Raw genomic sequence first — 21,872 nt, 5'->3', positions numbered from 1 at the left:
GTCAACAGGGTTGGTTTCTTCTGAGGACGTCTCTCTTTTTGGCTTACAGATGGCCATCTTCTTTTATCTTCACATTGTCTTCCCTCTGTGCATGTGTCTGTATCAGAATTTCCTCCTCTTAAAGGACACCAGTCATTATTGGATGAGAGGCACCTCATTTTAATTTAATTACCTTTTTTTTTTTAAAAAAAGGAAATTCAGCTTTAGTCTTCCTTCTTTTTTTTTTTTTTTTTTTTTTAAAGATTTTATTTATTTATTTGAGAGAGAGAATGAGATAGAGAGAGCATGGGGTGGGGGGAGGGTCAGAGGGAGAAGCAGACTCCCCGCTGAGCAGGGAGCCCGATGTGGGACTCGATCCCAGGACTCCAGGATCATGACCTGAGCCAAAGGCAGTCGCTTAACCAACTGAGCCACCCAGGCGCCCTAATTACCTTTTTAAAGATGCTATTTCCAAATAGAGTCAGCTTCTGAGATACCAGGGGTTAGGACTTAAACATACAAATTTGTGGGGGCAGAGCATAACTCAGTCTATAACAGAAGTTAAGTAAATTAATTTTTAAAGTTAAAGCTTGTGAATCATAGTGCTTTCAAGGTAAAAGAACCCTATGGGCATTAATCCCAATGACTCATTTTATTTATTAAGTAACTTTTAATGTAAGTGGTTTGCTCAAGAACAGAAGTTTTGACTAGAACACTGGTTTTCTGATCCTTAGCTTTTAATTTTCATTAGAATAATAGAAAGTTAATGTAGTTCTAGATAGCCTTGTAGAATTTAAAAATACACTCATAATTGATAAAACTCTTGGGCGTCTTTGGTTTAGCCTGTTGGCTTGGCACTTGGACATTGTCCCTCTTCAAATTTATGAAACTAATTTCTTCCTCTTCTTAAGGCCCTGGCATTTTCTTCTCATAAATTCATGTTTTTCTGTCCCTTCTGCTGATATATTTGAGGTAAGAGTGGAGGCTTAATTCATTTGAATAGGTATATCTCCCAATTTTGAAGATACTTACTTCTTTGGCCTTCGTGGTATAATATGAGTTGTTATAGCCGTAAATAAAACCCACAACTAAACCAACCTAAAATCATCTTATATTTTCCCCAAAAATATCCAACAGCAGCTTACTAGGGAAATTCTTTCATTTCTTCACATTTAAATCCCAGCAAGCCTTCTAGTCCTTAGCCTTCATTTTTTTTTTCTTGTCATAACCTAGTTGGATAATGACCATAGCTTTTGCTCATGCAATCCTCTGATAGATATATTGTCTCAGAAATTATGTAGGCTTAAGCCCTCATTTGCACTCCAACCTTTAGTTATGTTTTCAGATCACTTGAATGCCATTCTAAATTATGGAAGTTATCTAATTGGCTCTGCAGAGATAAATGGTATGTCCTCAGCCTTGGATACTGATATCTGAGATCTCTCAATCCCACTATTTCTTAACTGCAAAGGAAAAATCCCTCTATTATTAAAAATAAAACCTGATAGTAGTTAAAATGGTAAGGACAGATTCTAATCAGTAATATCCTCTTGCAATAAGGAAGAGGGTCCAGCTTGATCTGAACTCAACTTGTATTTGTATAGAGGTAACTGGGCATTTCAAAGGGAGAATGAGGAAGTAGAGAGGTGGGTGGGTATGGGTGGAAGCTAAGTAGAGTCAGGGAAGTGAAAAATGACAAAGGTTTTATTGGTATAAATGTGATTAGGCCAGTTTTTTCTGCTAGTTAGAATTCTGTTCTCCCAAGTGGACTGTGAGTCCTAGGCCCTATCCTTCTGGATGATTACATTTCTGAGGAGTGGCTTTCAGATTCTTGACAAAGACACTCCCAAGTTATAGGAGATAACATATACAGTTGACCCTTGAACAACACAGGTTTGGACGGTGCGGGTCCCCTTATATTTTTTTGAATTTTTTACACTACAATACCATAAATACATTTTCTCTTCTTTTTTTTTTTTTTTAAGATTTTATTTATTTGCGAGAGAGAGAATGAGAGACAGAGAGCATGAGAGGGAGGAGGGTCAGAGGGAGAAGCAGACTCCCCGCTGAGCAGGGAGCCCGATGCGGGACTCGATCCTGGGACTCCAGGATCATGACCTGAACCGAAGGCAGTCGCTCAACCAACTGAGCCACCCAGGCGCCCTACATTTTCTCTTCTTATGGTTTTCTTTTCTTTTTAAGATTTTATTTGTTTATTTGACAGAGAGATATAGTGAGAGAGGGAACCCAAGCAGGGGGAGTGGGAGAGGGAGAGCAGGCTTCCCGCTGAGCAGGGAGCCCAGTGTGGGTCTCGATCCCAGGACCCTGGGATCATGACCCAAGCTGAAGGCAGACACTTAACAACTGAGCCACCCAGGCGCCCTTTTTTATGGTTTTCTTAGTTACATTTTTCTTTTCTCTAGCTTAATTTATTGTAAGAATACAGTATATAATACATATAGCATTTTATTTATTTATTTATTTTAAGATTGTATTTATTTGACAGAGCACAAACAGAGGGAGAAGCAGGCTCCCTGCTGAGCAAGGAGCCCGATGTGGGACTCGATCCCAGGACCCTGGGATCATGACCTGGGCCGAAGGCAGCCACTTAACCAACTGAGCCACCCAGGCGTCCCTACATATAGCATTTTAAATATGTGTTCACTGACTGTTTCTGTTATTAGTAAGGCTTCTGGTTATCTGTAGACTATTAATAATTAAATTTGAGGGGAGTCAGAAGTTACAGGGGGATTTTCAACTGCACTGGGAGTCAGTGCCCCTGAACCCTGCATTGTTCAAGGGTCAACTGTACATCTCAAAATGAGAGAGGAAGGATATTTACCACTGTAAGCCCTTTTTAGAAAATGCTCTAAGATAGGGTAGTAGTCAGGGTCCTCTCACAGGTGTAGATGGAACAAACATTAAATTTTTTTTAGCAGCCCTGAATTTTGTCAGGCACACACTTTAAGTGCGGCTACGATCATCCTTGAGTTGTTAGAACTCTGTTAGTGTGTGTCCGGGTTTTTTAATGTGGGGGGGCAGGTAGTGGATGAGATCCACTGCTGAGCATTTGCAGTTTTTATAGGCCAAGGTGAGGCCTAGTCAAGAAGATGGCTCAGAGGAGCCTGACTGGAGTTTAAGGAGAGAATCTTTATCACCATTCATGAAAAGTGAAAGAGTGTATAGCTAATGCCCACATCAGAGTGTATATAGAACTTCATTTTGTATTTCAATTTTGAGACTAACAGAGCTACTTTAAACACCTGAGGGAAGAGTCAGATGGCTGCCACTCAAGCACTGGGGATTACACTGGTTTTTTTTATGGTGTTAGTAGAACCAAGAATTTAGCTTTTGTTGAGGAAAGCATTTTGAAATCCATTAAGTTCACTTTAAATTGAATTATGTCCCAAGTGATTTACAGTAATCAGATAATTTGAAAATTATCCCTTTACATCAAATGGTAGGGAAACACAGCTGAGAAATGTGTCATTTATGACAGAGGACAGAGCATAAGTCAAATTTAATTTTATTTAAAAACTTGCTTTAGTCTTAGCTAATACTAATTTGTTTAGTTTGCTAAGTCTTAAGTTCTTTTTTTAAATTCACTTAGTATCAGCACAGACTAAAATATGTTAAAACCAAGCTTTTGAACAAATAGTATTCTCATACCCAGTGATATAAATGCATTTCTATTCTTTAGAAAGATTTTCAGGATTGAAATTACTAGGTCAGAGGGAATGAGCAGTTTGAAGCCTCTGGCTGTGCATAGCTGTCTCATTGCCTTCCTGAAACATGACTCTAATTTGTACACACAAGGAAGCATATGAGAGCGCCCATTTGTAAATATTTGCCATACTAATAGATTTTAAAAATGAAGATTGTGGGGCACCTGGGTGGCTCAGTCGTTAAGCGTCTGCCTTCAGCTCGGGTCATAATCCCGGGGTCCTGGGATCGAGCCCCGCATCGGGCTCCCTGCTCCGCGGGAAGCCTGCTTCTCCCTCTCCCACTCCCCCTGCTTGTGTTCCCTCTCTCGCTGTGTCTCTCTCTGTCAAATAAATAAATAAAATCTTAAAAAAAAAAAAAAAGATTGTTTTTATCAAAGCATTTCTTTAATAATTAAAAAAGCCACATTTATTGATCATTCATATTTCATCATTTGTGACTGTCTTATATTCTTTGTACATTTTTTTATTGGTTGTTCCTTGTTTTCTCATTAATTTATAAGAGCTCTTTTTTCTCCCAGTTATTCATTTGCCACTTTTTTATTAGTTTTGGTTGATAGAAGTTTAAGATTATTCTGTCATTAAAGTTTATCCAGCTTCCATTTTTTTATGCTCAGAGAATGTTTTTCAGTCCCTATATTTCATTTATCTACTTTCTTCTTACACATTTATTACTTTATTTTTAATTTCTTTTTTAAATTCTTACTAATTTTGTTACATGCTAGGAGATGGACACTTTGTGGGTTATTGCACGTTGACTCGTATTGTGATATAATGGAAAGACCTGGGGTTTCGAACACCTGGTTATTCTTGGGACTGTTATAACTTGTAACCCAATACAAGTTTGTTTTGTTTCTAAAGTTCTGTTACAATCATACATATCTGTATGTTGGCCAGCCTCAAAAACTGCCCCAAGCATTCCTACCTTCTGGTGTTTGCACCTTGTGTGGTCCGCCCCACATTGACTCAGAGATGGTCTGTGACGGAATACGATAGAGAAGTAATGGTATGGGACCTCCAAGACTTGGTCATAAAAGACATTTCAGCATTTGCCTTGGTCTCTTGGATTATATGCTCAGAAGTTACCATTGTGAGGACTCAAGAAGCCCTGTAGAAACACCTAAATGGAGAGGAGCTGAGGCCTCTTCTCAGCTCTCAGCACCAGCTTGTTAGCTGTGTACATGAGCCACTATTTAAGAGGATTTTCTAGCCCCTCTCAAATTTCTAGCCCACAGAAACTGAGCAGTAATAAATGATTATTGTTATTTTTAGTGACTAAACTTTAGGATAATTTGTTACTTAGCAGTAGATAATAGAGTGTACAAGCAGTTTTTTAAAATGGCTTCAGAATATGACTGAGTTAAATCTAAATATGTGAAACACCTTAAAAACAAGATTGTTGAAGATATTTTATTTTCTGTGGGGAAAGAAAGAGTGTATGTTTTTTGACAAATTGGTGATAGAAGGATAAATCATCTAGTCACATACCTAGCTTCAAAGAGGCTCAGATTGTTCTGTTGCCCTATTAAAACTAAGAAAGAATGTCTAAGAGGAAAGAAAAATCAGATAAAAGTTGTAAAATTATAAGTTTCCTGAGGACAGTCCTATCTTAATAACTTATTTTAAACATTTATTAAGCACCTACCTTCTGTCAGTTACTGAGGATACATCACTAAATTAGATAGATACTATTTCTGCTCTTTTGGAGACTTCAGTTTAGTTGGGGAGGTCAGGTCCCCTCCACCTCCCAAAAAATTCTGGGGATAAGTCTGTTAAATAAGTGGGGTAATGGTAGGGAGGCTTACTTTAGGCTGGTCAGTGTTTATTCTGCTTTCTCAGTATAGTGTCTGGTACACATTAGGCATTTATATACTGAATAGATGAATATGTCTGAGTTGGTTTGTTTATACTGTTAGAATAATACTGTCATTCCCCCTGCCAGTGTACATACATGCACATGTAGATGGGAAGTATTTATGTGATAGTCCTCCCAATTTTATGACTCAGAAAGGTTATATCCCAATTTTCCATGTTCAGAATTGTGAAAGACTAGATGCTATAAACAACCTCCTGCTGCAGAGCAGTATGTCCCTGATAGAACACATTTTTATGACAGTAACAATTTTCACAAAGAGGCAAAGTGGTTTTCATTGCCCCCTTCTTCCAAAAAAATAAAAAATAAAGGCAAGGAAAATCTTACAAACTGGAATTAGAATAGTGGATGATGCTGATAGCAGTTTTCAGGATATTGAGCTTTTGGCTAACCAGATGGGGGGCTGAGCTAGGACTCCTGTAGTCTAGACTCTTGGGGGTGCCCTCAAACCACTGACAGAATTAGAAACACACCCTGACTGTACTAAACCCCAAAGATTACTCTTAGTCTAATATCAGAGAATGAACTCATCATCAAAGATTATAAATTATAAGAAGAAGCCATTGTAAGCAGGGATTGGCAAATGTTTCCTGTAAATGGCCAAGATAGTAAATAAGCTTTGCAGGTTATATAGTCTCATCATTCGTATTCAACTCTTCCATCGTAGTGGGAAAGCAGCCATAGAAGATATGTAAATGAATGAACATGACTATGTTCAAATAAAACTATTCACAAAAACAGGTAAGAGGCCAGATTTGGCCTGCAACCACAGTTTGCTAACCCCTGCAATAGAGTATGGAGTAGAAGAGATATTTTAAGAGTTAATGTCTGTGTTTGAATACTGATGAAAAATAAATTCTTAGGTCCATTATATCCCAAGCAAGATGATAAAAAGAAAGTCATGCTTTCATCAAGTGAAATGCATGACACCAAAGACCAAAAAAACAGGTATAGAGAAAAAGATCATGTGAATGGATTTATAAATTAGAATTGCAGAATTAGGAGTAACAGAAGAAGATAGTGGGAAAAATATCCTCAAAGAGTTGAGAGATTATCATCAATATAAAATAGTGTGCTCAACAAATCTTTTGAAGATGAGAATGCAGACATACACAGATTAAAAAAATGAGAGAAATTACCACCAATAAACCTACATTAAATGGATTTTGGAAAGGTTATTCTTTAAGAATCTACTCAAGCTAAATATTTTAGGAACAGGAACTAAATCTCCATATTCCAGATACTTTAAATAGAGAGTGATGACAAAATGAAATAGAATGGTAGTCAGTGTAGTTTTCTTCAGATATAGATTATTAGAATCTAGGTAAAGCTGAAATTTATGCTTTTGTAGGGTTTTTTTTTTTCATACTTTTGTATTTTGCCTAGTCTCTAATTGTTTTTATTAGTATTTTTGTGATGTGGAGTGGAAATGAGGTTTATGATGGTATTAAGTTTGGGGTGGGTAATCTAAAAGGTCTTCTTTTATTATATGGTTCTTAAATTTTTTGCAAAGAATTTCTGTCCAGTGATTATAGTGGTTCCAGATTTTTTTTTTTGTCTTTTCTTTTCTTTTTTTTTTTTTTAAGATTTTATTTATTTATTTGACAGAGTCACAGAGAGAGAGGGAACACCAAGCAGGGGTAGTGGGAGAGGGAGAAGCAGGCTTCCTGCAGAGCAGGAAGCCCAATGTGGGGCTCGATCCCAGGACCCTGGGATCATGACCTGAGCCGAAGGCAGGCATTTAACAACTGAGCCACCAGGCGCCCCTTGTCTTTTCTTTATTTGGATAATTAGTATGCTTATGCTGGACGTTGATAAATGGGGGGGGCACCCAAATTTGTTAAATATAGGAAAGACCAAAATTAAGGACATAATCTAAGAAGAACTATGTTCCGTGGTTCTGAAAGCTGCAGAGAGAGCCAGTGAATATCAGACTGAAGTAATTGGCTTCATTTTGGATAGTAAAGGGATCACTAAAAACTTATTATATTTCTGTGGGATAGAAGTCAAAGCAAAATGACCTTGAGTTTAAATAAGAACTACATATCCTAATAACAGGAAGGAAATATTTGGTCTTCTATGAAAAAGAAATAAACTCTTATCTTAGTACTTACCGTTTATTGAGTGCTTAATGTGTGTCAAGCGTGGTGCTAAGAACTTTCTGTGTGGTTTTGCATTTGGGCCTTTTGACAGCCCTTTTTAGTTTGATGCCTTTATTATCTCCATTTTATAAGACTGCAACTGAGGCTTTATATAGTTGGACTACTTACTCAAAGTACAACAGTTAGCTCCAGAGCTGGAATCAGTAACCAGACCACCTGACTCCCATGCAGAAATTTTGCCTTAACCACAAGTCTTATGGGCTGAGGAGCAAGTTTAGGTAATTGTTGTGTTTATTATCTGCGTGTATTTATATGTTCTCTGTGCTTTATACAGTGCAGAGGAGCAATTAAAGATGACAATGAAAGCATGGGTGAGGGGCAAGGAGTTTTTCAACTTGGTGTGAAAGGGAGTGAGCCTGATGTATAAAAGGGTCTACTGATAAAAGTGCAAATAATTCTTTCCACATGTAGCCATGAAATACTGAACTAGAGTAATTCTTGATGTGTAGTTTTGATTTCTAACACATAATTTTGTATGTGGCAAAAGCTTTTAACTTAAGTTTTGTTTTTTTTTTCCTAGTGGAAAGAGTGAAAGAACAATTAAAACTTTCTTTGGAAAACAAGAATGGCATAGTGCAAACTGGTGAATTAACAGTTGTGCTCGATGGGCTGGTGATTGAGCAAGAAAATCTAACAAACTGCAGCTCATCTCCAACCAGTAAGATAACTTTATGTGTTTTTAAAATTTGAAAGGGAAAAAAACCCAGGAAGAAGTGTATAAAAACCTGCTTTCTTTCTTTCTTGTTGTTCAGTAGAAATACAGCAAAATGGTGATGCCTTACATGAAAATGGAGACCCTTCAACAAGACCAACCTCCAGGTAGAATATTTTATTTTAGTATTTGTGGCAAGGTAATGTAACATTTTCCATATATAAAGCTTTACATTTTAACCTTAGTTTAGAGTTTGCCATAGAATTTAAAAGTTTCTGTCTAACCTTGTCATTTGTTTGAATTCTTATAAAAGTAGTTTTTAAAGAAATAACAACTTCATTGAGATATAATACACATACCAAAAGGTTTACCCTTTTAAAATAAATATTTCAGTAGATTTTGGTATAACCATCACCACTATCTAATTTCAGAAATTCTCCTCACCCTCAAAAGAGACTCTACTCATGAGCTGTCTCTCCTCATTCCTCTCTCCTCCTAGCTCCTGGCAGCCACTAATTTATTTTCCATCCCAGTGGCTTTGACTGTTCTGGCCATTTCTTAGGAATAGAATCATACAATATGTCACCCTCTATTACTAGCTGTTTTTACTTAGCATAAGGTTCATCTGTGTTGTAGCATGTGTCAGTCTTCATTCTTTTTTATTGGAAATGACTTCTTAGAATCTGCATTTAGGCATATTTTTATCAGTAAATAGGTAGACTCAGATAAGGTGGGAAAATGGGTATCTTTTTGCTATCTGAATGGGGAACTTCCTGTAGTAGATCACTATAAGATACATGCTCCACAGATTATAGTCTTTCCCCGGAAATCACCCTGCCATCTCAGAAACTCCCTAGCATTCACATTTGATGACAGTTAATAAAAGCTTTTTGGGGACGCCTGGGTGGCTCAGTCAGTTAAGTGTCTACCTTCAGCTCAGGTCATGATCCCAGGGTCCTAGGATCAAGTTCCGCATCGGGCTCCTTGCTCAGCAGGGAGCCCGCTTCTCCCTCTGCCTGCCATACCCCATGCTTGTGCTCTCTCTCTCTCTTTGACAAATAAATAAATAAAATCTTTTAAAAAAATAAATAGGGTGCCTGAGTGGCTCAGTCAGTTAGGCGTCTGCCTTGGGCTCAGGTCATGATCCCAGTTTCCTGGCATCGAGTCCCGCATCGGGCTCCCTGCTCAGTGGGGAGTCTGCTTCTCCCTCTCCCCTTGGTTATGCTCTCTCTCTGTGTAAAATAAATAAAATCTTTAAAAAAAAAAGAAAAGAATACTTAAAAAAAAAACCATACTGGAGTATGACAAAGTGTTGCTTCTATTAATACTAACATCATTATTCCTAAATTGACATTAACTGATTCTTATAGAGCACTTGAACAGATAAATATATCTTCTGAATATATATTTGGCTTAAATAAATATATTTACTTAGTGTCCATATGAGAAAATTAAGAATTAAAAGGGTACAACAATTGAGTAGATTAAAATATTTTGTGTGTGTGTATATATATCTGTAATCACATCTGTTTTTATAATTTTTGAAATACAATTTTAGGTGGGTAAAGGAGCTTGAATTACCACCAGTCTGAAACCTAATGTTGTTTACTGCATATAGTAAGACTTTTTTCTTTTTTAAAGATTTTATTTATTTATTTGAGAGAGAGTGAGAGAGAGAGAGCACGAGAGGCGGGATGGTCAGAGGGAGAAGCAGACTCCCCACTGAGCAGGGAGCCCGATGCAGGACTCGATCCTGGGACTCCCGGATCATGACCTGAGCTGAAGGCAGTTGCTTAACCAACTGAGCCACCCAGGCACCCTAGTAAGACATTTTGAATGAAAGATTAGATCTACAGCATCAGAAGAACTTCAAATGAGTTCTTTTACTTAGACTTCTGGATCACTGATTCTTGCTGAGTGGCTGGGGAGGGCTATGCAGATCAGAAGAATCACTTGGGAGCTTCCTTCAGACTTCACGTGTCCAAATTTCCTGAAGACATCTCGTTCCAAATATACAGGTGACAAAGGAAGGGAAAGTGGCATTCATTAATTTATTCATTTTTCATCAGATACTTATTACATGCCTGTTTGGTGCCAGACACTAGTGCAAGCACTAAGAATACTGGCCCTGTTCCTGTGAAATTGCATTCTGGTGGGATAAAGGTAGATCGTAAACAAGTAAAGAAATAAATTAACTAATTGGAGATAGTGCTAAGATGTATGAAGTCATTGAAATAGGACAAGGTGACAGGAATGGAAGGGAGCCTGTTTTAAAGAGAGATGTCGGGGGAATCATCTCTGAAGAAGTGCCATTTGAGCTACAATTAAAAAGCCAAAAATGTACTATCCATGCAGAGTTCTGACAGGAGAGCATTATTCTAGGTAGAGGACATAGCAAGTGCAAAGACTTTGAGTTTATTTTTAGTTAATTTACGCTCTACAAATTCATCCAACTCTAGAATGTAGTATTTAACCTTTTCTTGATAATCCTGTAATCATTATAATATTACTGCCTGTATATAATAATTTATAATAAACATTTGAAGACTTTACAGCATGTTTTTATACTCAATAAAATTGATATGTAGTATATCTGCTGCAAGGTGAGCAAGGAGGAGCTTGGAGAGAAATAGATTTGAGATAGATGAGCAGGGCTCAGGGACATGATCTGATGTTTATATTTATTTATTTTTATTTATTTTTTTAAGATTTTATTTATTTGGGGTGCGTGGGTGGCTCAGTCGTTAAGCGTCTGCCTTTGGCTCAGGTCATGATCCCAGGGTCCTGGGATCGAGCCCCATATTGGGCTCTCTGCTCAGCGGGAAGCCTGCTTCTCCCTCTCCCACTCCCCCTGCTTGTGTTCCCTCCCTCGCTGTTTCTCTCTCTGTCAAATAAATGAAAAAAAAAAAAAAGATTTTATTTATTTGACAGAGGGAGAGAGTGAGCAAGCACAGGGAGAGGGAGAAGCAGGCTCACCACAGAGCAGGGAGCCCAATGCGGGGCTCGATCCCAGGACCCCGGGACCATGACCTGAGCTAAAGGCAGACAGTTAACCAACTGAGCCATCCACGCACCCCTGATTTACATATTTTTAAAAACATTAAGGCTGCTTTGTGGAGAGCACATATAGGGTAGCTTGTGTATTTGGAAAAACTGTTAACTTACGTGATACTGCCCAACTCCCTGTCCACTGTCAATAAGATTTAAAATGTTTGGTTTTAGGGGCTCCTGGGTGGCTCAGTCGTTAAGCGTCTGCCTTCGGCTCAGGTCATGATCCCAGAGTCCTGGGATCGAGCCCCGCATTGGGCTCCCTGCTCAGCGGAAAGTCTGTTTCTCCCTCTCCCACTCCCCCTTCTTGTGTTCCCTCTCTCGCTGTGTCTCTCTCTGTCAAATAAATAAATAAAATCTTTAAAAAAATAAATAAAAATGTTTGGTTTTGTAGTTGTAGATTTATTTATTTATTTGCAGTTCATATATGTACTATAAATTCTTTTAACTCTGCAATATAATACTTAGCTTTTCTGATTATCATGTACTCATTACTTTAGTGCCAGTACATTGTAATTTGTAATCAATATTTGAAGACCTTTTTCAGCTTATTTTCCAGTATTCAATAAAATTACAATAGGTTGGAATTGATTTTTTAAAGTTCCATAAGCTTTTTGAAAATACTTTCAGAGCATTTTAAAATAAAGATTATTCTTAAATATTTAAAATGTATGACTTGATCATTACTCTGAGGGACTGAATTCATTTTGATTTAGTGTATTTGTGTATCTGAGTGTACAGTTATCTGCCAGTGTGGATACTTGGAACTGAAAGTAATTTAAACTTTAATGTCATAAAAGCATGCTGTATCATTTGTTCATTACTCTTTCTACCTATCACTTTGTTTGAATATTAAGAATTTGGTAAATCTTTCTTATGACAATTCTGAACGAAAGTTACTTAATTTTACTTATTAAAGAAAGCATCTTTTTTTTTTTTTTTTTTTTTTAGGTTGGCTGTTGAAGGTACTAATGGAATAGATAATCATGCACCCACAAGCACTCTAGTTCAAAACTCATGCTCTTCGTATGTAGTTAATGGAGACAACACACCTTCATCTCCGTCTCAGGTTGCTGCCAGACCCAAAAATACACCAGCTCCAAAACCACTCACATCTGAGCCTGCCAATGACACTGGTAAGCATGGTGATTTATGACTCATTGTTTAAATGAAAACTAAATTAAACGTTATGTACCAATGGCTACACTTCTTACTGTACAATCTTTCTTAATCTTTAGTTCTGTGATAGAAATCTAAAGATCACAATACCTGAAATATTTTCTAATAATTTGAATTTTTCTAGATTATTTAGGAGGGTATTCCAAATATATTTTCGGTTTAGAAGTAACAGTACATTTCACTAAGCATGTACTTATATGATAGATTCTTAGACTTTATGCTACAAATATTTCTGGAAGTAATTAGGTAAAGGGCCAGTTATTTATTAAGTTCACACCTGATTCATGAAAAGTATAAGAATGATGAATGCTCATTTCAGAAAGGCTTATATCACCACTTTGTTTCAATCTTGTCATCATCCTCCATTTAAACTATGGAATTTGGTAAGTTAGCTTTTCTTCCTAAAATATTTAGCTGTTTGAGTAGATTGGTGAAAGTATCTATTGACCACTGGTTAGTTGCATGGTTTAGTGTTTGGATATATTCAGATGTTGATGAAGGGAGGAGGACTTGCCGAGGCTCCCCCCATTGCAGGATCTCTTATTTATACTCCACAGCTTGTCAGGTACTTTATAGGTCCTTCCCATTGGGAACAAATTCACTTTCCACATTGTTCTCTCATTTATCCTTGCCCGAAATTTCAGGGAGAAAATAAAACACATAAGGAACCAGAATTGAAAGCTCCATTGTAAGTGATTACCACAACATTCACAGTAACTGCTAGGAAACATAGGACAATCATAATCTCTAACATTTGTGCTATATATGGTCTAAACAGTATATGTCAGGGCGCCTGGGTGGCTCAGTCGTTAAGCGTCTGCCTTCAGCTCAGGTCATGATCCCAGAGTCCTGGGATCGAGCCCCGCATCGGGCTCTCTGCTCTATGGGAAGCCTGCTTCTCCCTCTCCCTCTGCCCCTGCTTGTGTTCCCTCTCTCGCTGTGTCTCTCTCTGTCAAATAAATAAAATCTTAAAAAAAAAAAGAGTAAACAGTATCTGTCTATTTACTGATTTAACTCTCACCATAACTAATTGAAATAGATACTAAAATCTTCCCCTTTTCCCAGGAGGAACTGAGGCACAGAGAAATCACAGCTAGGGAGTAGAAGAGCTGTAATTGACATCTGGCTCTCTCAGCTCTCTGTCCTCTGCTTCACTTTGATGTGTGTGATTTTTATAGTGTCTCAAAGTTGTATCGTTCATCTTTTATACTATGATAGGCTTCAAATAATCCCTCTTCCAAATTAGTGATTATGTTTTCACCTCCTCTGATAATTGTTGGTGGCATCTGACAAAACAGTCCCATCTGTCATCATTCTATTGGCCAGTTTACAAAGACTTCCGGAACCTCCTCTGTTGGTAGCAACCACTCTGCCAATGTCTTTTGTGTGATCTGGCATCCCTTAGTAGGAGGATGAATTCAGGTACTTCTCAAGGAATGGGGTAATCTTTAAGGCATTAGTGCAAAAATGGTATTCCTTTTTCTAATCAAGAACTTTAAAATCCGTTTTCATGTTGGAGTGTGGGTATGGGTAGGAGTGTGCATATTCTGTGTATAACATGTTACATGTTTTAATCCCTTACAATTCAGAATCCTAAAGTCTTTAAAACCAAAAGGATGTTTTGGTAAACTCCTTTGATGGCAAAATGACTAGAACTGATTTGAAGGGATTCATAGTTTATCATGCTTAGTGTTTTATCTCTCCATTTTGCCACAGAAATATTATTGTGAAATTACAACGTGTAGCCCCCAAACCTGCTCACTTACTATGTAATATACAATATGTGTGCCATATTAATTTTCTAAGTTCTGAAAACTTACAGATTCTGAAACACACTTGGCCCCAAGGTTTTCAGATAAGGGATTGTGGGCCTGTGCTAAGGAGTTTTAAGACAAATGATTTCATTTTACCAGAGACAGTATTATACAAGAGGGCTTTTGCGGGGGGAGGATTTTTTTCTCCTTCCTGTTCATTTGAGTTTTGATTAAGAGGGTCCATTTGATAAGTTTAGTTGCTGTAAATATTAGTTATTTTAAGCTAACTAGGAGGAGGAAGTCATGATTGAAAAGATTAGATTTGGCTTCTAACAGGACTAGGTTCAAATCCCAGCTCTATCATTTAATGTGTTAACTGTGTGACCTTGGACAAATTTCATATCCTCAAAATTTAGCTCTTCCATTTATTAAAAGGGGATGATAATTAACTACCTGGTAGGACTGTTTCAAATGTTAAATGAGATAATCTAAAAGATCTACAGTAGTCTTTCAGCGGTGGTAGATATTTAAGAAAAATACCGTTTCTTCTCCACTTGCCACTGTCCCAAAACTTCTAGTGTGAAATGACTTTTTCTAATATGTAATTACTCTTTTATTAATAAAATAGATCAGTGCTCAGTATGGTAAGTTTCAGGCAGGACTGACTGACTTCACAAGTTTGTTAAAACTTTTGTTTATAGCTTTTTATTTTGAAATAATTACAGAAAGTTGCCAAGAAGTGTAGAGGGAGGTCCCATGTTCCCTTCACCAGCCTCCCCCAATGTTAACATGCAGTGTATAACTATGATATAATATCAAAATCAGGAAATTGGCATTGACAAAATCTACATTTCACCAGTTACACTTGCATTTTGTGTGCGTGTAGTTCTGTGCGGTTTTATCATGTCTGGCTTCATGTAGTTGCCACTGCAGTCAAGATACAGAACCACACCATCACCAAAGGCCCTCTCGAACACTTGTGTGAATTGACTTTAAAGAAACTTAAAGTGCATATATAGAAGCAGTTCTTCGTCACACTTTTAAAAAGAAGTAAAAATGATACTCAAATACTCCAGTATTTCTGCCTTTTTCTACTTCATTTGAACAGTTATAGTGAGGACAAATGCATGGTGCTTTGAGAGGTACATATCATAAAGTACAAGGGAAACTTCTCAAGGATTAAACATGAAAGTAGGGAGATATGTCTTGTAAACCAAGTGTCGTAACAGCTGAAAGTAAGGATTGAGATACATTCATTAAAAAACCAAGCCAGTGAGTGGCACCTGGGTGGCTCAGTCATCGGTTGAGCATCCGACTCTTGATTTCTGCTCTGGTCATGGTCTTAGGGTCCTGGAATCTAACCCTTAGGGTCTGCACTTAGCCTGTGGGCTGCTTGGGTTTCTCCTCCCTCTCCGTCTGCCCCTCCCCCTGCTTGCACTCTTTCTCTAAATAAATAAATAAATAAATAAATAAATAAATAAATAAAATCTTTTTAAAAAAATGTACAAAAACTTAAAAAAAAACCAACCCAAGTCAGTGGGTGTGGTCTTATATCTGTAGAGAAGAAAATGCTTTGCATGAACTTCTATCCTACCTGTCACACGTTTTAAATACTAGCTTACATAAAATTCTCCACATTCTTGAGCAAAGAGCCTATGATCCTGACTTCCCTCCGTCTCTTTTTCTCTCTGCCTTCCGTTTCCCTTTTGTCTTTTTTGGTAGTTTGTCCTTTTACTCATCCTTATATCATTTGTTAACAGATGTTTATTTTGCAGGTACCACAGACAGATGTTTGTTTTGCAAGACACTGCTTGCCAGCTGGGTACATACACATCAGAGTTTCTCAATTTAAGCACTATTGGGCCAGATAATTCTTTGTTGTGGATAGCTGTCTGATGTATTGTACATTCCTGACCTGTACCCATTAGATACCACTAACATCCTCTCTTTCCCCTAGCTGTGACAACCAAACAGCTCCAGACATTGCTAAAATGTCTTCAGAGTGGGGGACAAATTTGTCCCCAGTTGAGAACCACAGATCTATATCAATAATAATCTCTCCAATCAAAGATATGCCCACTCAGAATTTCCCCTGTTATTAACATTTTGCATTACTGTGGTATATTTATTTTCTGGTTTTGTTTAGATAGGTCTTGAGTGTAATTTTATTTTATTTTATTTTTTATTTTTTTTATTTTTTAAAGATTTTATTTATTTATTTGAGACAGAGAGAATGAGAGACAGAGAGCATGAGAGGGAGGAGGGTCAGAGGGAGAAGCAGACTCCCCGCCAAGCAGGGAGCCCGATGCGGGACTCGATCCTGGGACTCCAGGATCATGACCTGAGCCGAAGGCAGTCGCTTAACCAACTGAGCCACCCAGGCGCCCTTGAGTGTAATTTTAATGTTGAACTTACATAGGGTCATTGTGTTAAAATGTTTTGGTCAAATGGTACTAAGAGTTTTTCAGTTGATTCTTGTGAATGTTTTAAATAAACTTATCCTTTGTGAATGAGTTTCATCATTTTATTTCTAATATTTTTCACTTCTTTCTTGTCTTAATGCATTGTCAAAGTAATCAGCAGTATTGGAGTGGTGATTGTGATCTTCCTTGTTTTGTTTCTGATTTTAGTTTGTTCCTGACCTTAATGGAAATTCTCCTAATGCCTTGAAGTTAATATATGATGCTTACTGTGGGTTTCTGGGTTTCTGATGAATAATATAGATTATTTACTAATTTCTCTTGATTCCTCTTATCAAGTATTTTATCAGGGTTTTATTGAATGCTTTTTTGTTTGTATTGAAAGTAGTCATATGGGGGCTCCTGGGTGGCTCAGTTGGTTAAGCACCTGCCTTCGGCTCAGGTCATGATCCCAGGGTCCTGGGATCGAGCCCCGCATCGGGCTCCCTGCTCAGCGGAGAGCCTGCTTCTTCCTCTCTCTCTGCCTACCACTCTGCCTATTTGTGCTCTCTCTCTCTGTCAAATAAATAAATAAAATCTTTAAAAAAAAAAAAAGTAGGCTTTTTTTTAAAAAGTAGGCTTTTTTTAATGTGTTAGCATAGTTGATTTCCTAACATAATTTCCTAATACTGAACTATCTTTTAATTTATTTAGTTGCAACTCTAGAGCTATATCACCCTCACAGAATAAATTAAGAAACTCAATTTTTCTTTTTCTTCCCTAATGTACTATACCACTTTAAATAACGTGGGAGTGATCTGTTCATTGAAGGGTTCATAGAATTTTCTCAGAAAACTTAAGTGAGTCCTGTGCTCTTTGGTGGAATGATATTAGATATTTCATCACCTTTTTCATTCTACTGTGATGAGTCTTTTTTATTTTCTTTTTAAAGATTTTATTTTTAAGTAATCTCAACACCCAACATGGGGCTCAAACTCATAACCCTGAGATCAAGAGTCGCATGTCCCACTGACTGAGCCAGCCCGGTGCCCCATGATGTCTTTTCAATTTGTCTTTCTGTTATCTTAGTTAATATATTTCAGAGCTTAGCTTTTTTTTTTTTTTTTTAAGATTTTTTTCTTTTTAAAGTAATGTTCACACTCAAAGTGGGGCTCAAGAGTCACATGCTCTAGGAACTGAGCCAGCCAGGTGTCCCATAGTTAATATATTTGAGACTTACTGATATAAAGTGGTTCATGACATTCCTAGTGTTATTCATGTATGTTTTTCTTTATAAAACTCAGAAAGGTATACTTAATGGCTTCTCCAAATTTACCAGTAAGAATTCATCTGAAGCATTTGTTAAAAATACAGATTCCCAGACCCTTCCTTAGAGATTTCCCCTAGAAATTCATTAAGTCTAGAATGGGAACTGAGATCTATAGTTCCAACAAGATCTCAACGGATTCTTCTCAGGTAAATTAGGAAATTCTAATCTGTTTTACTGTTCTTTTAATTCCTTCTACCATTTTTCCTGCCTGGCTCTGGAATTGACTGTTAAGCTCATTTATTGCCATTCTTTCTTATATCCTTGGATACTTCTTTGGCTTTGTCCAGTAGCATTTGATACAGTTGTTTTCATTGCCATTAATTTCCCTAAAGTTTATAATTTCATTATTATTTCCTCTTTAACTTAGTATTTAGTTTATCTTATAAGCAAATTGATTGTGGATTGGGGGAGAACTATCATTTTTATGGACATAAAAGTATCAGTTTTCTCACTGGTAAAATGGGAATAATGCTGGTATCTGTCTCAGCATTGTTCTTTGAAGACCAAATAAAATAACCCTTAAAAAGTGTTTAGCAGATTATGTCAGACTTTCAGTAAACATTTTAGTAAGTTGTATTTTGTATTGCTTTGCTTCTAGTTTTTTGTTTATTTGTTTTGTTTTTTCTTGTCAGAGAGCGAGCACAAGCAGGGGGTGCTGGCAGGCAGAGGGAGAAGCAGGCTCACCGCTGAGCAGGGAGCCCGATATGGGACTCAGTCCCAGTTCCCTGGGATCATGACCTGAGCCAAAGCAGATGCCCAACTGACTGAGCCACCCAGGCACCCTGCTTGTTTCTAGTTTTATTGTAGTTAGAATGTGGCCTCCTTATTGTATAATTGGGGATTTTCCTTTGGTCTTTGACATGTCAGGTTTTCTAAAAATTTTTAGAGTGTTTGGATGGAATATGTATGTAAGAAACTAACTATAATTTAAGTCAGATATATTGTGTTATTAAATTCTTCATGTGCTTAACTAATATTTCTACTAACACTCTTTAATCTGCATAGTTTTGAGGGAGGTATGTTCAGTTCATTTCTTCCTCTGTGATCTGTTTTTAATTTATTGATTCAACAAATACTGTTTTCATATGCCAGGCATTTTGTAACAGTTGGGGAATACAAGAGTGAACAAGTCTGACAAAGCTTTCACACTCCGAACTTAATGAAAAGAAATAAAAACAAATACATAAAATGATTTCAGAACATGAGAACCTAAACAGGTTAGGGTGTGGCAGGAACAGCATTAAATAGGGTACTCAAGCACTGCCTCAAGTGGTTTCTGAAGATGTAATTGAGCATGTACTCGAAATGATGAGGAGAAGCCAGTCATGAGAAATTCCAAGACCATGGGAACCACAAGTGCACATCTCTGAAGTGGGAAGGAGTTTGTTCTATTCAAGGAACAGAAGAAAGGCCATTATGAGAAATCAAGGGTAGCTGTGGAGATTAATGTAGTCTTTAGTATAGGCCGTGGTTAAAGTTTGGAATTTATTCTGGTAGTCGTAGGAATTCACTGGTGTGTTTAATTAGGGGAGTGAAAAGATCAGTTACATGTTTTGAAAAAGATTTCTTTGGGCTGTCATTTGGAGAATGGGTTGTAGTTGGACAAGAGAAAAAGCAGGCTGACTAAAATGTGGAGGCTGTTGCCAGTATTGAAAGCAAGAAATGATGGACCAGGAGGTAGTGGTACAGATGGAGGAAGAGCTGCGAGCACTTGCTGTTGAATTATTGTAGAAGAGAAGTTTCTGCCTTGAACAACTGAATGGTGCTATTTAATATTTCATTTTCTTCCTTTGTTTCTCACGGTTTGTGTTTTGTGTGCTGTGTTTTAGCATGCATAAAGGTTAATGACTGTTTCTTCTTGGTCTGGATTATCTTTTCTCAATTATTCCTCTTTTCCCATTTAGTGTTATTTTGCTTTGAAAATACTGCTGCTAAGCTTTTCCATTTTTGGAAATTAATTTCTGCACTGTTGAAGAGTAAATATTAAATGAGATAATTCTTTAAGTGAGCATCATATAGAGGACACCAGAATTTAGTCTCTCTGTGCACATTCTCTTTTCATTTCTCGGTGTTACCTAACAGTGTTTGATACAGGGTAACTGTAAATATTTTAATTCTTGTATTTTTTTTTCCTCCAAGCCATTCTCTCCCCCATATTTGGACAGAACTTAATTCATTCTCTTGGTTTTTTTGTAATTATAGTTTGATTCCTTTAATAGTACATTTCCTTTCCACTATTTAAATCTTTTTCTTTCTTTAAAAATCTACCTGATGATTCCATTACTCTTTATTAGGTCTCCCTCCCCCATTTCAATTAGAATTTTATGTGGCATTTTCTTTGGTTTTGGTTAATAATCTATTTTCTTTGCAGTTTTAATTTGGCTCACTTTAATAGTGACACATAATTGAAATTCATCAATCACATTTAAAATGAACATTAAGAAAATGGTATTAGTGGATCCCAGTACTGAATCATTTCTTCAGAAAATGCAGAATAAATTTCTGGATCTTTTTGGCAGTCCCCTGTAGTACTAAATTAATGCCACTGTTTATCTGCCCCATTGGCATTTTTGATATTAGCTACCCTTTTGATATTACTACCATTTGCATATGAAAAGGGAGATTGAAAGGGATCGTTTAAAGTTTTTATATAAACCATGCAGACTTTCAGAATTGATCATTTGGAGGAAAAACATGTTAAACTCATGCTGGTTTCTCTTTTCCTTAAGTTAAGGTTGTTAGTGTGTGTATACACACAGCTGACCCTTGAGCAACAGGGGATTTGGGGCACCAACATCACCCCACCCCCAACCCCCGCCATTTGAAAGTCTTTGTAGAACTTTGGAGTCCCCCACAGATTTAACTACTAAGAGCCTGTTGTTGACCCTCAAGCCTTACCAGTAAATAAACAGTCAACACTTATTTTGTATATCTATTACATACCGTATTACAGTACAGTAAGATAGAGAAAATGTTAAAGAAACTCGTAAAGGTTTGTACTATATTTATTGAAGAAAATCTGCATATATGTGGACCCGCATAGCTCAAACCTGTGTTGTTCCAGGGTCAACTGTATTCTTAAATTTTTATTATTTATATGTTCATCTGTAAAATGTAAGCAAGAGAAAACATTATTTTCATCAGTACCTGATACATTACTCAGGGTGGATTAGGAACTAAATAAGTATAACTGGTGAGTTGTTGGCTTCATCATTCCTTGACAGTTCGTCTTACTGATTTTTCTCTTTTCAGTTAATGGAGAATCATCCTCATCTGCACCAACCAATAATGCTTCCACCACGGGTACTGCAACAGTACCTGAAGAAACCGCCTTGTCTTCAAATTGCGCTACTACTACTGTTGAAGATCCTCCACAAGAAATACTGACTTCCTCAGAACGCAATGAATGTATTCCCTCTAACAGTGCAGCATTTGGATCTGAAGCTGGAAGTACTTTAGACCCTGCTGCCTCTAATTCTGGAAATAATTCTGCTACTGAGGCAGCCAAATTAAGACAGCCAGATGGGTGTGTGGAACCTGTACGGCAACAGTCTGGAAATACCAACACAGAAACTTTGCCATCAGGGTATGTTAAATATATTGCTTTAGAAGTTTGACTTACATTTGAATAGCAACTTTTTAATAATATGACTGTTGAATGTGTATATAAAATTTTTCCATTGTTTAGTAATTTGAAATCGAAGTCAGAATCTGATTGATATAATTCATTTGCCACAAACCAAGTACTTTTTAGAACTGAGGACAGTTAACTAA

General features: G+C 37.1%; 1 protein-coding gene across 4 annotated transcripts in view; it reads left to right on the top strand.

Annotated features, from left to right (window-relative positions):
* The window catches only part of WWP1 (WW domain containing E3 ubiquitin protein ligase 1), a 114,285-nt gene that overhangs the window by 49,400 nt on the left and 43,013 nt on the right, over window positions 1-21,872 (top strand). For 3 of the 4 annotated variants that reach the window (XM_045896282.2, XM_045896277.2, XM_045896280.2), the window contains 4 exons: window positions 8,257-8,394; window positions 8,489-8,555; window positions 12,388-12,572; window positions 21,351-21,684. In XM_045896282.2, the coding sequence (XP_045752238.2) occupies window positions 8,257-8,394; window positions 8,489-8,555; window positions 12,388-12,572; window positions 21,351-21,684 (724 nt within the window). The remainder of the gene's footprint in view (window positions 1-8,256; window positions 8,395-8,488; window positions 8,556-12,387; window positions 12,573-21,350; window positions 21,685-21,872) is intronic. The other variant, XM_045896283.2, reaches the window with a different exon arrangement.

This window comes from Mirounga angustirostris, unplaced genomic scaffold (assembly GCF_029215605.1).
Source record: "Mirounga angustirostris isolate CCGP_5_RB_7025 unplaced genomic scaffold, mMirAng1.0.hap1 SCAF_4, whole genome shotgun sequence".
Classification (NCBI taxonomy): domain Eukaryota; kingdom Metazoa; phylum Chordata; class Mammalia; order Carnivora; family Phocidae; genus Mirounga; species Mirounga angustirostris.
The sequence above is the reverse complement of the archived record's forward strand: the minus strand, read 5'-3'. Positions and strand labels throughout refer to the sequence as shown.